Source organism: Aythya ferina, assembly GCF_964211825.1.
Source record: "Aythya ferina genome assembly, chromosome: 2".
Lineage (NCBI taxonomy): Eukaryota > Metazoa > Chordata > Aves > Anseriformes > Anatidae > Aythya > Aythya ferina.
The window spans coordinates 24,050,929-24,065,736 of record NC_140297.1 but is presented as its reverse complement, the minus strand read 5'-3'; the positions used below and the strand labels follow the sequence as shown (position 1 = coordinate 24,065,736).

Here is a 14,808-nt window from a genome sequence, read left to right as displayed (position 1 = left end):
GTTCTGCAACAACAGTAGCAAGGAGTCACCTAAGGACAGGGTCTCAGCTGAAGGTCACCCAGAAGCCCTGACAGCCGGTAACATACATGAAAAGAGACAGAAACTCAGTGGAGCTGATCTAACGGGGAGCATTGCTCTCTCTCTGTACTTATGCCCTAAAAATACAACTGTGTTAGCATTGAGGACTCTGCTAAATAAATTCTTCCTTTCACTTGCCCGATGCTCAGGTTTGCTACAAATTAAGTATCACATCATCGAATTAGCACAGGGCTGCTGCTTCCATTAACCCAGTTCAAGACTTACTGTACCTAGAAGCAGAAGGGTTGCTCCTCCAGCAAGCCAAGCAGGAGGGCAGTGGAGCAGACCGGAGCAGGAGGTATCAGCACAGCAGATGGCTTCCAGCAAGTGCCACAAGCCAACAGCTCCTTGTAACTGGCAGAACAGGGGAGAAAGTGTCTCCCATGAAATCATGACAGGTGGTTTCTATATTCTTTTACTTAGTTATCCATTTGTAGCTGTTGTCTTTCCTCCTCTGTAACCATATGAACAGCATTTAAAAATAAAGATTAAAAAAAATGTATTTTCAATCCTTTTCCCATATCAACCTCCTGCTCCAACAGATGGCTCCATGTGCCAATGCAAGTTCACGCAGTTTTCTTTTCTTAAGCACATTATTAGTAGCTTTGTATGAACATTATATTAAGTCTGAGTTTACAGGTTTATATTTTTATTTTGTCCTCCAACACTCCCCCCAGTCATGAAATAATCAAGGGTGTATCCATAAATGCAGAAAGTCTTCCCACTACCATACTGAAGTGTGAGAAATCTTGAGAGACTTGACAGCAAAATGCCTATTCTTGCTAAATTCTAAGGCTATGTCAATAGGTTTTATAGGAAAACAAATGGTGAACAACTCCATGACTTGAAAACAGGTTTTGCTTAGCTCTTTTAGGCTCCTTTGCCTATGCTTGCAAGACACTTGACTCTTTTACAGGCATCACCAAGTATTTCCATTGGAAAATAAAAACAATATTTATTCTCTTACAAGCAGGGACTGCAACAGAAATACTGCCGGTGGTCAAATCTGGTCATGCAACTGATAGTGTAAGACTACAGGCCAACTGCTATATTAAAAACTCAACTAAATTATTTTATCTGGTGCGCCTGAAGTCAGATGAAAGCAATGAGATATGATGATATATATATATATATATATATATATATAAATATAATTACAATGAACGAGAGAGTTCACTTCAGACTGAAAAATCAGTCAAAGATTGTCTCAAGAAGCCAAGACCAACTTTCATATATAGGCTAAAGAGCACTTTTCTTATAAAAAGAAAAGAGGAAGGGGACAGGTTATACAACCGTCTTTGCAAAATATATGCAGTTCACATGGAAAGTTTTTTATAACCATTTGCCTTCATGCACTAAAGCAGTATGCTCTACAGTCCATTACAAATCAATATACCATCTCACATACCATCAAACCATTTAAAAGTGCCTTGTAAAAAAATAACTCAAAGTTAGAAGAGTAAGTTAGTTTGGTTCCTTTTTCCTTCATTCGGATCAATTCTCACGTTAATATATACGTGTGTGTGTTTGTGTGTATTTAGTTATTTTATTCGTTTCCTTCTTCTCATCATTTTTTCTTGCCTTTCCTTCCTTATCTTCTAAAGTTCCTTTTTACTATCTTTACCAAAAGCTAGAGGAAAAACTAGGTAACATGAATTCCTTATTTTACACTTCTAATGCATTTCAAAGTTTCATTCTGGTACCAAGAAAGACATTTCTCCTGCTTTTAGGTGTTTCATCCCTGAGGTCAACAACCTTACAGCTTAAGAAATGCAGTTTCCAAGGCAGAACAAGGTCACTAGGAAAGAAAAGTTCTCCCAGCGATGCTAAATCTGGTGCCTTACATATTATCTTCTGAGCCACTGAATTTGACAAGGTATCCTCTGCCACATCAGTATAAATAGAGAAAAAAAAGCTAAAACTTATTATTCTATTTTCCAAGTACCATCAGAGATTCAAATACCCTGTATTCCAGTTCAGTCTCCCAGAGATCTTAGAAACAGCCATCCACGATCTTTCTGACAATGTTTTCTTCTGTGAAAGTTTGAGAGTTCAGATGAGGATGACAAGTCCAGCTTCACAAACAAATGAAGAGAGTCCTCATCTGTGTTTGGATTTATCATACACCTGACTTTTGTTTGTTTGTTACTTTCTTTTTTTCCCCCCAGATAAAATACCTTGTTACAGAACTCTACCAAACTTGAATGAAAAGTCTTAAAGGAATTTTCCAGCAGCCATTGCACATTTGTCAAACTTGCAGTAGCACAAAGCTTACAAAGCAAAAAGGTGCAAGAAAGCATAATGAAACTTGCCTCTCAGTACATAATGTGTAATGCTGGAAAAAATGGCAGAAGCCTTGTAAATATCCTACGTCCCATAATTCAGAATTTTGTCAGGGGCTGTAATGAAAATTGTAGCATCCAAAATTATTCAGAATATGAAGAACACTCCAATACATCTTTTCTTGCAAAGATGTATAAAGCTTAAATGGAAAGGTTTTGAAATGATAGTGAGAAGAGCTCATTATAAGGACAACTGTAATTTTGCAAGAATTCTCTGAACAGCACAGAGATAATGCTCAATTTTCAAAAAAAATAGGTATTTCAACAGAAAAGTGAAAATCACTGCTGTTTCTTTGATGAGTTCAAGAGAGAATGTGTGCTGCAGTAGACTTATGGCTGTGCTCAAATCAATTCCAGAGAAAAAGATGTAACAGTACAAAACAATTGAGCCTGCTACAGTCAGTGGCAATTTGTGCCTCCAAAGCTGTGAGTTCATCTCAAATGACTTGCAACAAACAACAAAATCCAAGCAGCAAATTGGTTAAAAATCACATCTAGCATTCGAGTTGGAACATCAGCAAGAAGTCCTCCATACATACAGTACACTAAATTTCTCATGAAAATACATCAACAAAACTGACTGCAGATATTATGCATGGCTTTTCCTGCATGGCTGCCTGTCTATCAGCAGGAAAATCACATTTTGTAATTATATTCTCTTCAGTATCTGGACCACTTTGACAGGTAATTCCATGCCAACTCAAAAGCTATGGGGTTGTGGCTCCACCACCACTTCCCATGGCAGCAGTAAAACCAACCACCCCCATCACCAAGCTCTAGGATTTTCCAAGACAACTCTTCTTTATGACATTAAAACAGCATACCTGTAACTGATATTTAATCAATTGAACATATTTGGAACATTTCTGTTTGTTACAGAAAAACACTATTTATGCAAAGTCCAGGAAAAATATTTTACACATAGTCTCTACAGTTTTAAATACTTTTTCTTTGCACTTCTACAAAGATTTAGTAGACTTAAAGAGGACATATTCAAACATACTAAGCCTGTAGACTGGAAGGCATCAGCAATGAATAAATGAAGCTGAGCTTTCACAATACACAAACAGGCATTATGTTTTTTCCTAGAGTCTTTATTTCACCACTGCTCACTTGGCACTTTTGGTATTTTCCTCTTCAGGTAAGTCATACACAATATAATATTAAATTACAAGCATCCTACACAGCAAAACTGCAATATAACTTATATGAATCTGATACAAGTTCCAGAACAGAATGATACAAACTGGGTCAAAATCTTGCTGATGTGATGTTTGTTACTAGCTTAGATTACTTTACATTTATGTAAAAGTCTAGCAGAAGTTTGTCATAAAATTATTTTCAGTCAGAAGCTGCAATGGATCTCCTAGTCACTATGACAAGACAGTAAGTTCTATTGTAGCAGTGACTTATAAAAATTTCAATAATAAATTCTCAATATTTTTGCAAAACAAATCAAAAAACGTCACCTAACAATTTTCACACCATTTCTGACTAGTGCGCTGTCATGGAATAAGACAATTAACTGATAAAACTGCCTCCTGCTGCATACTAAGCGGGTCAGTCCAGAACTGATATAGGAACTTCAGAGACAACTCAATTGCCTAAAATTATGATAAACAAAAGAGCACAATCACAATACATTAATTCACCAGCAACAGAAGAAAAAGTCCAGAAGTTACTTTTACGGCGGCAAAATGCTCTGCTTAAGCTGTTGATACAAAAATCTGAAAACACAATATGAATGCAACACCCAACACTAGCTATATTGCTATCTGACTACTTGCTCTTGATAAATTGCTAAATCCTGAATTCTACATAGGCTTATATTAGGGCATGGAGTGGAAATATCAGTGAAAAGCATGCCACACTTGGAACAATCATTACTTTTGAAATCAGATGATCAACTTATCTCAAAAGTAAAAAGTAGTCACAGAAAGATATTTACTGAACTACACCAAAACACAGAAGTCACGTACATGGAAGAAGCACTTCATTACAGATGGAGTTGCTGCTAAGAGTAGTTGTCTTGACTCTAATGTTAATAAATAATAATAATAACCAAAAAAAGTCCATAAGAATCTGTTCCTTAACTAACCAACTTTCCATTCATGCACCTTCATGCCAAGGTATCAAATGAAAAGCTTATGGGAGAGGCTGAAAGCCAGTCTGGACCTACCTAAGGGAACTCAAGCATTAAAAATGTTATATTTAATGTGCGATTCCTGATTCAAGAACAGCAGTATATAAATTGTATTTAAATAGTATAGAAGTATATAAATAAAATATAAAATTTACTTAGTCCAGAAACAGGCTTTTGGGTACTGTTATCACGCAGCCTCTCCGTTGCTTAAACTTGTATTTGCTAGGACACACTCCTTCATTTCAATGTGTTTTGTAAGGTATAATTATCAAGGTATCGCTACCTGAAACATTTAGGAAATTTTAACACTATTATTATCAGACCAAATTTACAAACCGTGCATAGCACAGCCTGACAGCTAAATATTTTTACTTTGCCAGGACTTCAGTGGGAAATAACCCCAACAAAGCTATCTGGATCTGCAAAACAGGATCACTTTGCAGCTCCTGTGTGCTTTAAGGAGCACCCTAGCTCTCACATTTATAAAGAAGTCACCGAATTTTATTGTCCAAGACCCTCACCTGATCCAGGCTGAGCATTCCCACAAGCTCTCTCCCCAGCAAATTCTTGCTCACCACACAGGTCAAGCCAGGACAGCGCACCGAAAACTGCACAAGGCAAACTGCTCAGTGGTAGCTGGCACGGTGCAAGGACTCTCCTTAAAGAACAAAATGATCCTTTACCTACAACAGCTGGATTCCACTGGAGCTTCATGACTCATGGTCACAGTGCCAACCACAAGTTGTGATTGACTGTGGATCTCTGTATTGCAGTGTAATCACAAACTCTTCTAATAGTATTATCAATTTTCTTGTCTGTAGGGTCTCAGGGAAATAGGAATGGCCTGCCAGAGTGTGCCTATCCATGTGGGAAGTAGTGCATAGGTCTACTTTTCAAATAGCTCCTCCAAGCTTAATGGCTTAGGGAAAAAATATTAAAAACTGTGGGTTTTTTGTTTAAGACTTACACAACAAAATGGATAAAAAAGAGATGAGGCAACCAGTCTTGCTGTAGGACTTTCAAAGACTGCCTAACCTCCTTTGCAAAGACACATAGCATTGATGATCATTAGTTTGCTCGATTACAACTTTTTGAAATTCTTCCTGAAATCAGAGACACAGAGAAGAACATGAAAAATATTCATTCCTCAGGTAACTTCTAATCTCCCGGTGTGACAAACATCAACCTCACTGCAAAACGGATCCACATAATGAAGGTCTTTATGGAGCATTCACCTCTACTTGCCGATTTCTTAATTTTCCCATCTGCATTCTTAACTTCTGGCCACATTTTCCATATTATATGTTATTTTTCCCCTAATTTACTTGACATTTGTGTTTAATGAATCTTAGCATCAAAAAATTTCCAAAGCATTATTGATTTCTTAAGCCCAGAAAACTAAAATAGGAGAATCCCAGAGACACAATGAATAGAGCTGGTGGTTTTAACATTTGGGGAGAAAAAACTGTTTGAGAAAGAAAGCTAGGGGGAAGCAATAGTGGATGAAAACACATCACTAAGAAATACTCTAATTTAAAATTTGCTTTAAAAAAATCTTACGTTCATAAGAGCTTCTGGAGTTTCATTCCTTATACAAAGTAAAAGCAAACACAAGTAGCTGGATTACTTCTCTGTATCAAACAATGACAAATACACTAAAGGTTTGCAAATGGTCTGATGGTAAAAGCAAATGAAAAGTTGCATTAAAAAAAAAAAAAAAAAACACTTGCAGCTATTCTAATAGAAGCATTTAAGGTTATTCTCAAACAAAAGAAGCAACTCTACTTTTTGAGACTAAACTAGGCAAATTAAGTTTGTATACAGTGTGAAACAGCCCACTTCATATCACTTACACTGCAGTACATATAGTGTCACACATGAGAGAATAATTGTTTTTACAAAGGAGCTCCAGTAAAATTGTAATAAAAACTTCAGAAAATAATTGATAGGACTGATTCTTCCCCTTTTACTAGTATTCAGTTACTAAGGGAAAAAAAAAATAATTGGCAAGTACAGAAAAAAAAAAAAAAAAAAAAAAAAAAACAAGCAGGAACTGCTGTCAAACTAGTTATTTGATCCCATGTTGATATACAACTGATTTCTTCTTAGATTATAATTCACATGCTGCATAAAGCATAAACATGCTTCCCTAGAAATAAAACTCCTTGGCTTTTACCCTTAATCATTAACAGCAAAAAACATATTTCATCACTCTACCATTACTACCACAGTTGGTTTGCTTTATGTACTATAACATATGGTGAAATATATTTATTTTTTGTTCAATTCCACTGCATTTCTATTGAGAATAATCTATGGCTTCACTAACAAATGAAATACAGTAGCTGTCAGTTAAGTCATCAAAAATATTTCAAATTATTCCATACAATGGTCACGTTTTGATCTTTCTATCTTGTACCAATCATAACTGCTTTTTCCCTCCTCTCTTTTCCTAAACACACTGCTTCCCTAAGCTCTCATGCAGGTTCAAATATTACACTAAGATCCAAAATGCTACCAACACACTCCTACATAAGCATTCAAGAATGACTACTTAAAACAACTACCTCACTTTTTGTTTTATTAAAGACAGCAGTTGATAGAAATAAAATAATTACAGAGGCTCGTAAGGCAAAAGGATACTCTGACATCCATGATATAGTCTGCATTTATAAGGGATCGTTTTAATTTTATCTTCCTATATCAAGCAAATCTGTTTCTGATAAAGACATTTATTCAGATCTAGCAAGATGCACAGACTTGTTAGCAGAGATGAGAAAGTGGCTGATCACGTCCTTCACTCACTCGTCCCAGAGGGCATTCAGCCAAGCATATATTGGAAAAAATTGCTCATACTACCCTCTTAATACAATAATAAATAAGGCTGCCGAGAGAGAAATACAAAGCCATAGCAAGAAAAGCATTGCTTTTAAGCCTTTTCCTACCTTTTCCCTGATATTTACAAACCGCAGGCAGCGCTGCTGGGGAGTCTCACCAGGGTGGCTGCTGAGAGGTCTCATGTGGCATCCCCAGCTTCCCACCGCCTTCCTCCGCCTGGATTTTAAGCATTCCAAAGAAAACCCACCCTGACATGCACAGAATGAATCCTGCTCAAGTTGGAAGCATGTGATAACTAGGCTGCAGGTTTAAACGGGAAACCCCAGCACTCGATTAATCCCAGGCATTTAAGCAAACCCCATCTTACCGTTTTGCTGTTGCCTCGATCAGGTTAGATTCACCGACAACTCTTTGACATGTCTCTGGCAATGTTAGTGTTTGCAGTCAGGCCGGGCTCATTCAGCAACTGAATGAATTCACAACATCTTTCTGCACTAGCAAGCTGAAACGGTACGGCTGTACTACAGCTAAGAAAGGGGGAAATCTAAAGCAGAAAACAAAGAAATCCCTAAAGACATCATAATCCCAGTGGAATAAAATATAAAAGGTACAGATGAGCACCAAGGGTACTATATTTCTCTGTCTAAATTTCAGCAGCAATACCATGCTCTTTCTAAAACCACTTTTTTTTTTCTTTTTTTTTTTAAATATATGATGGACTTGCCTGTGGAGTTCCCAGAAAGGCAGACTATCCAGGCTCTGCAGCAGCATTGCAGCCAAAGTAGCCATGCATATGCTATCTAGGCAATTTACAGCAGTCTTTTTGAAAAGATATTGATTTACAATGTAGTATTGCCTCAGCAGAATGCAGAACTGCAGCCAAAATTGCTAATGGTGATTTCAGAGGAATTAAGGAAAAAAATTCAACATTAAATCAAAAGGATGCAACTAATCATTCCCAATTCGATTATGTCCCAGTCCTGAAGGAAGCCAGCAAGTTCTTGAGTGACAAATGACATTAAAATAATAATCTAAGGGCATCTGGAAATAAGCACTATGAATGCTATTGTCCACTTCTATGGAAAAAAAAAAATACAAAAAAAGCATTTAAAATTTACTGAGCCAAAACATGAACTAGGAAGTTAATTTTAGAACTGTAATGAGGAAACATAATGTTTATGAACATACAATACAGAGCCGTGAGTAAGCAACGACACCTACTCTGTTCTGGGAAGCCACTGCTGAGCCCAAGCAAGCTTGGGTGTGGTACAAGGGAAAAGAGGGCAGCAGGAGCATACCCACAAGGAGGGCTTCTTCAAAAGAGAGGCATCACATCTTCTCTATCTCCTACTCCTACAGCAACCCCTGCTGGCCTGTGCTTCAGATGGCTCCTGGCTCCCCAGAAACCTCCTGGTGTCTGGGGGGGCACTAGAGAAACTACACTAGGAAAGGGGACAAATATATTCATGTGAAATCTTAAGATGGGAAAAACACATCCTGAACGTGTAGAAATATCTTCTTTTTCACATACACACTGTCCCCGCCTCCCCCCCCCCCCCCAAAAAAAAAAAAAAAAGACATCAGAAAAAAAAAGTTGAGCACAGAATGACAGCATTTTTACATTACTAAGAGGAGGTGCAATTAATCCAGTAGGGAAAACACAACCCTGGCTCATGACCAGGCTGCTGCACTGACCCTCCTCACACAAACATCAGAAATACACTCTTGTGTACAGTCCCACTTTGAAGAAAGCAAAACATGCTTGAACTCTACACATTTGCTCGAGTCCCACTGCAGTCACGAAGACATGTTTAAATACTTCTCATCTCAAGGCTCACAGCTGAGTCTAGCATCACTAGGCTTCAGTGACAAAAAAACTTGAATGGCATGAACAAATTCTGTAAGATGCTCCCAAAATGTAGTAGAACTTGTTCCACTTATCTATTTCCCAGCATCAGTCATAGGGGCATATTCCAGAAGACTACTCAGTTTCTTAGGTTGGTTTTTAAGCAGATAGAGGCTTCACTTCACCTGAAAAAGGAAGAGTTCCACTCTATGCAAAACTTCTCTTCTCAGGTGTCCCAAGTGTGGAGGTCTGACTTAAACATGAGAAAAATCTTCAAGTTGAAATGATGAGAACACATTCAAAACATCAATAATTCTTGTCCTTATACTACCAACATCAAATTGGTCTGAGGAGGAGAAAAAGCACACAGACGGATCCTCAGATAAAAGAGAGATAGCTTATGAGTATGCACCTGCAGAGACTGATATGTACCAAAAGAAGTGCCACATTCAGGACAAAGGGGCAGACAGCGCACTGAAAAGGAATGCAAAATGCTTCTGTGTTCCAGAACCAAGCACAGTGTTAGGGCCAAGGGATGGAGATAGAAAGCAAGACAGTCTACAAAGTAATGAGATCTGACTCAAAGAAGCCAAAACCTCCCATATATTAAAGTTAATTATTTTTACTGCATTAAAAAATCTGAATTTATTACATTTCCCTACCATAAACATTCAGCAGGTAGAAAGCAAGGATTCTGAAGAGCAGAACTCAGTGGCATGCTAAAAGTCTTTTGTTTGCCTATGGAAGGTCCAGCATTTTGTCTCAAGCAGCCTGAAGATGGTTCCAAAACCAAATGATGAAACCAAAAATACATATGTTATGTGACAACTCCCTCAGAATCGCATAATGACTGAGGTTGGAAGGGACCTCTGGAGGTCATCCAGCCCAACCCCTGCTCAGGCAGGACCACCTAGTGCAGGTTATTCCATCATGCTGGCTCCCCATGTATACTGGTGCATGGGGTTATTCCTCCCCATGTACAGCACTCTGTGTTTCCCTTTGATGAACTGCACAAGGTTCTACTTGTCAGTCTACTTCTCCCACCTGCCGAGGTCCCTCTGGATAGCAGCACAACCCTCAGGCGTATCAGCCACTCCCCACAGTTTTGTATCAGCAGCAGACAGACAGAGTACCCTCTGCCCCATCATCCAAGTCACTAATGAAGATGTCAAACAGGATCAGAAACAGTCCTGACTCCTGGAACACCCTGCTAATTACTGGCCTCCAACTAAATTTCATGCCATCAGCTGCTCAGCTCGTTTTCAATCCACCTCACTCTCTGCCCATCCAGTTTACAATCCAACAGCTTCTTTATGAGCATATCAAAGGAGAAAAAGTTGAAAGCCATACTTAAGTAGACAATATCCACCACTCTTTCCTCGTCTACCTGGCCAGTCATTTCACCATAAAATTATGAGGTTGGTCAAGTATGACATCCCCTTGGATTTCTTTCCCTTCAGAATCTATGCTGACTACTCTTGATTCTTTCTTGTCCTTCACATGCCTGGAAAAGGATTATCTGGATTATCTCCTCTATCACCTTAACAGGGATAGAGGAGTGGTTGACCAGCCTGTAGCTCCCTGAATCCTTCTTGCCATTTTTGAATATAAAGATAACATTTACAGTTAATTCAGTCCTCAGGCACTTCTCGCAGTCAACATGATCATTCAGCAAACATTGAGAGAGGCCCTGAAATGACTTTAGCAAACTCAGCACTCACAGGTGCATCCCACTGGCTTCCATGGACTTACGTATGTCCAGACTGCTTCTCTAACATGATCCTTTTCCACCAACTTCTCCGCAGTCTCTGTGTCCAGGGATTCCTGAAGGCTGGTCTTGCTAGTAAAGACTGAAGCAACTACTGCATTTAGTACCTCAGTCTTTTGTATGCCCTGTGTCAGCAGGGCCACTGTAATTCAGCAATAGGCCAACATTTTCCCTAGTCTTCTTCGTCCCAGTTACTTATAAAATCCCTTTTTCTTGCCTTTCTTTGCCCTCACCAGATTCAATTTTGGTTGGGCTTTGGCATTCCAAACTGCATATCTGCATACATGGACAATGCCTCTGTATTCCTCCTAGGTTACCAGTCCCAGCTTCCACCTTCTGTATACTCACTTTTATGTCTGAGTTTCAAGAATTCTGCTCATCCACACAGGCCTCTTGGAAGTTTTGTCTAACTCCCTACTCTCTTTATCCCCCTCATCTCCATGTGTTAGCCCTATCCCTATCTCTACTCCCAACCCCACTTGTTGACTGTGGTTGAAAACAACATGCATGCAGCATAAATATATGCTGTTTCTGCTCATGGTACCACAAACTGGATTGGGAAACCTAGCTGGTAGTCAGAGGCAGTCTAGAATTACAATTGGAATTCATATGTCTGACCATCCAGATCACACAGAGCCCCTTGTACCATGAGGCTGGTTTGTTTCCCAAGGGGCTAGAAGAGTAACAGAACCAAAACAAAACAAACAAAAAAAAAAATCAATACAAATCAAAAGGTCAAATACCTATGGTTTTCTGCATGGAAACCAACTACAAGTACAAGCTTCATAATATCTGTACTCTAAGTCATGCCATTTTCATCCCAAGGCAGACTCCAAAATGTTTGAATGTGGCACTTGAGAACAATCTTTCATGTAAATGGGGGCATCTTTGGAGCTTTTCAATATAATAGATGTACAGTCATCTGCAAGTCATTATACTTAGAAGAGACTGATTATGCAGCTCTGATGGTCAATGAACTAAACCTTGCAATCCATCATTTATTAATACTGTATAGTGAAAAGAATATCACTAGTTGCTTTGTGTTCTGTGTGGTCATACTGCATAATGTCCAAACACAACTTAGAAGTAATGTTCTTGGTCTATTTTAAATCATCCAAGACGGAGGATGTTTTCCACATAAGGCAAGGGAGAAAGGCCAACTATTCCACCCTTCCCATGAAGTAATAACCACATGCAATAGTTTGTACAAGTATCTTACAGACAAGAGCCTATTTCCTCCTCATACAAGAAACTGCATGACTAAGAAAAGCCACTGCTCATCACACACCTCTTAACACCCACCAACGGAATATACAAAGAAAGAATAAACACACTTTACAGTTTCAAAAATTTTCTTACTTGTGAAAGTGATTTGGCCATCTAGCCAGACACTTTATAAACCACTGATATTTCATAAAAACTGATTTTCTGATTTTAAAAGATGGCTGACAAGTTGTATTCAAAAACACTGGACTGGATGAGACAACACCTATCCAACTCCAGTTCAGTTCCCTGTTACCACTGGCAATCACAAAACATGACAATTTTCCTAAACTGATCAGTTTGGTTTTAGTTTGAAATTAAAATACATAGAGTACACAAGATATGACCTTAATAAAACAGCCCAGCAGCAACAAAAATGTGTTGAATGCAAAGAAAATCATTTTTTGCTTAAGATGGCAAGTGAAGCAGTGAATAACATTGTACAACGGAATGTGTGACAAGTTATTCTGAGTACAACATGCTGTCAAACTTGCTTTGCAATACCAATATTTGAACTACACCATCTGCATTATCTGCCATGGTGGGACTTCGCTTAAAATATAGTCACTGTCTGAAATGAAATGCAATGTAACACTTGATGTCAATTATCTTTGCAACCTTAATCTATAAAAGACGATAATTTATATTTTTATGGATTGATTCCAAATGTAATTTGCATTATAAAAAATGTTTAAAGTACAAGTTCAAAGGGAACAACAACATTGAGAACATTTTGTAATGATTTCACACATTAAAACAGTCTAGAGACATTTTCAACTTGGTGAGAGCATTCTTTGCACATAAAAGATTAATTCAATGACTTTGGACAATTATAATCTTTGTGTGCAACAGGAAAACCTAACTAAAATTCCTAGTAAATCCATGTTTTCCTATGAATACTAATACAGTTACAATTAGATTGTTTTGTTTGTTACTATTAATTTTGTGTTTCCTGCTATGCTGTCAAAGACCTCATACAAATAAAATAATCCAGACTAAAATGCATTAGCTCAATGCATCAACGATAAGATCTTGAATTTTAACTTGATTTAGGATTTCCTCTTCAGGAAGCTGACTACTATTTTCCAAACCTTAACTTTTCTTTTTAGCTTTTAGACTTGCAGTTGATACACAAGGATAACAGATGTAGAACAAGACGTAGTCAAGGTATGGAATTTCCTAATTACTTTACTTTTAAGGAGAGATCAGATTGGTATGCTTTTCCACTTGGGGTAGGCATCTAGATAAATGCAAGAGAGGACTCAGATATACCTTACCTTGCAAAAATAAAGCACATCTTGCTATATAAAAATAAATACATAAATACTCCTCTATTGGCCATGTTTTTCATACCTGCAGAAAAAGTTATCTATTGCACATGGACAGAACTTTATCTCAGCTAGTACCATGCTCAAGCCTTTATAATATACTAAAAATATGCTGTTAAAAAAAAAAAAAAGACTAATCTGGAAAGTGTATGCAGCCTACACCACATCAGGTGAAATAATCTCTGAAAGACAGTAAACTGAAAGCAGAATCATTCATCCTCAGCATCATACAGTTACAAGTGCTGTCAACAGCAGCAACATTTCACTACAGAAATGGAAGTGCCTTCACAATACACAAAAATTCTCCACAGGAAATGAACGATAGCTCCTAAGAATTATGATGTATGCATATACAGAACCTTATGTTCAATTACAAACTCTTAATGTATTGAGTACAAAGCACAACAACCTAGACTATTCAGAGAAAAAAAGTAAAAAGAGGAAGGAAGGGAGGAAGGGAGAGAAAGAGAGAGAGAGAGAGAAAGAGAGAAAGAAAGAAGCCATCTAAATCAACATTTCAGTCAATCATTTTTCAAAAACACCACAAAAAACTGAAGCAGTATAAAATTCAAATTTATGCACTCTGTCTGGAAGATGACAATGATCAGCAAGATGGCTTACTGGAGTAGCTTAAATTAAACTAACCTATCTACTATAATATACAATTCATAAAACCACGTAGTGGACAATTCTCACATTTACAATCCAAAAAATAAATTCTAGCTAATCAGGAATGAGTATTAATATTTCTGTGACATATCTTTAATGACGAATACTAGTGACAGAGTTTACAATTATTTTTTTTTTGTTATTTTTTTTAAGGGACAGTTTTAAAGAATTAACAATAGCTTTTTGATATCTACAAGTATAATCCCCGGGGAAGAATCACTGAAAATGTTTCATTTTCAAGTTACATTTATTCCTACAGCTGATCTCATACAGGGTTGAAACTCAATGATATCCCATTTCAAAGTCATCCATAGTATTATAGCTAGGAGAAGAAAGCTTTCTATAAATGAATTAAAACTTAACATAAAAAGATAAGTTTGCCTTCATCATTTTCTCAGGTCTGAATATGTCATGCACGGAAAATTCTAGTCTTATTTGAAAGCACTGCATTTTAGCTTCCCTTCATTTTCACTTTGAGATACTCACATGAAAGGCTTTTTTTACCCATTTTCCTACATTCTAAAAGAAAAAAA

At 37.6% G+C, this 14,808-nt stretch overlaps 1 protein-coding gene across 5 annotated transcripts in view; it reads right to left on the bottom strand.

The window, feature by feature from the left end:
* CDK14 (cyclin dependent kinase 14) overlaps positions 1–14,808 on the bottom strand; it is a 332,761-nt gene that overhangs the window by 259,163 nt on the left and 58,790 nt on the right. Inside the window, exon 1 of one of the 5 annotated variants that reach the window (XM_084511415.1) lies at positions 7,769–7,914. The exons of 3 other annotated variants lie outside the window; for them this stretch is intronic. Coding sequence is in view for 1 of the 2 variants with exons in the window: in XM_084511414.1 (XP_084367540.1) it covers positions 7,509–7,583 (75 nt within the window). In the remaining variant the exon portion in view is untranslated. Of the gene's footprint in view, positions 1–7,508; positions 7,694–7,768; positions 7,915–14,808 lie in introns of those variants that run through there. One more of the 5 variants, XM_084511414.1, reaches the window with a different exon arrangement.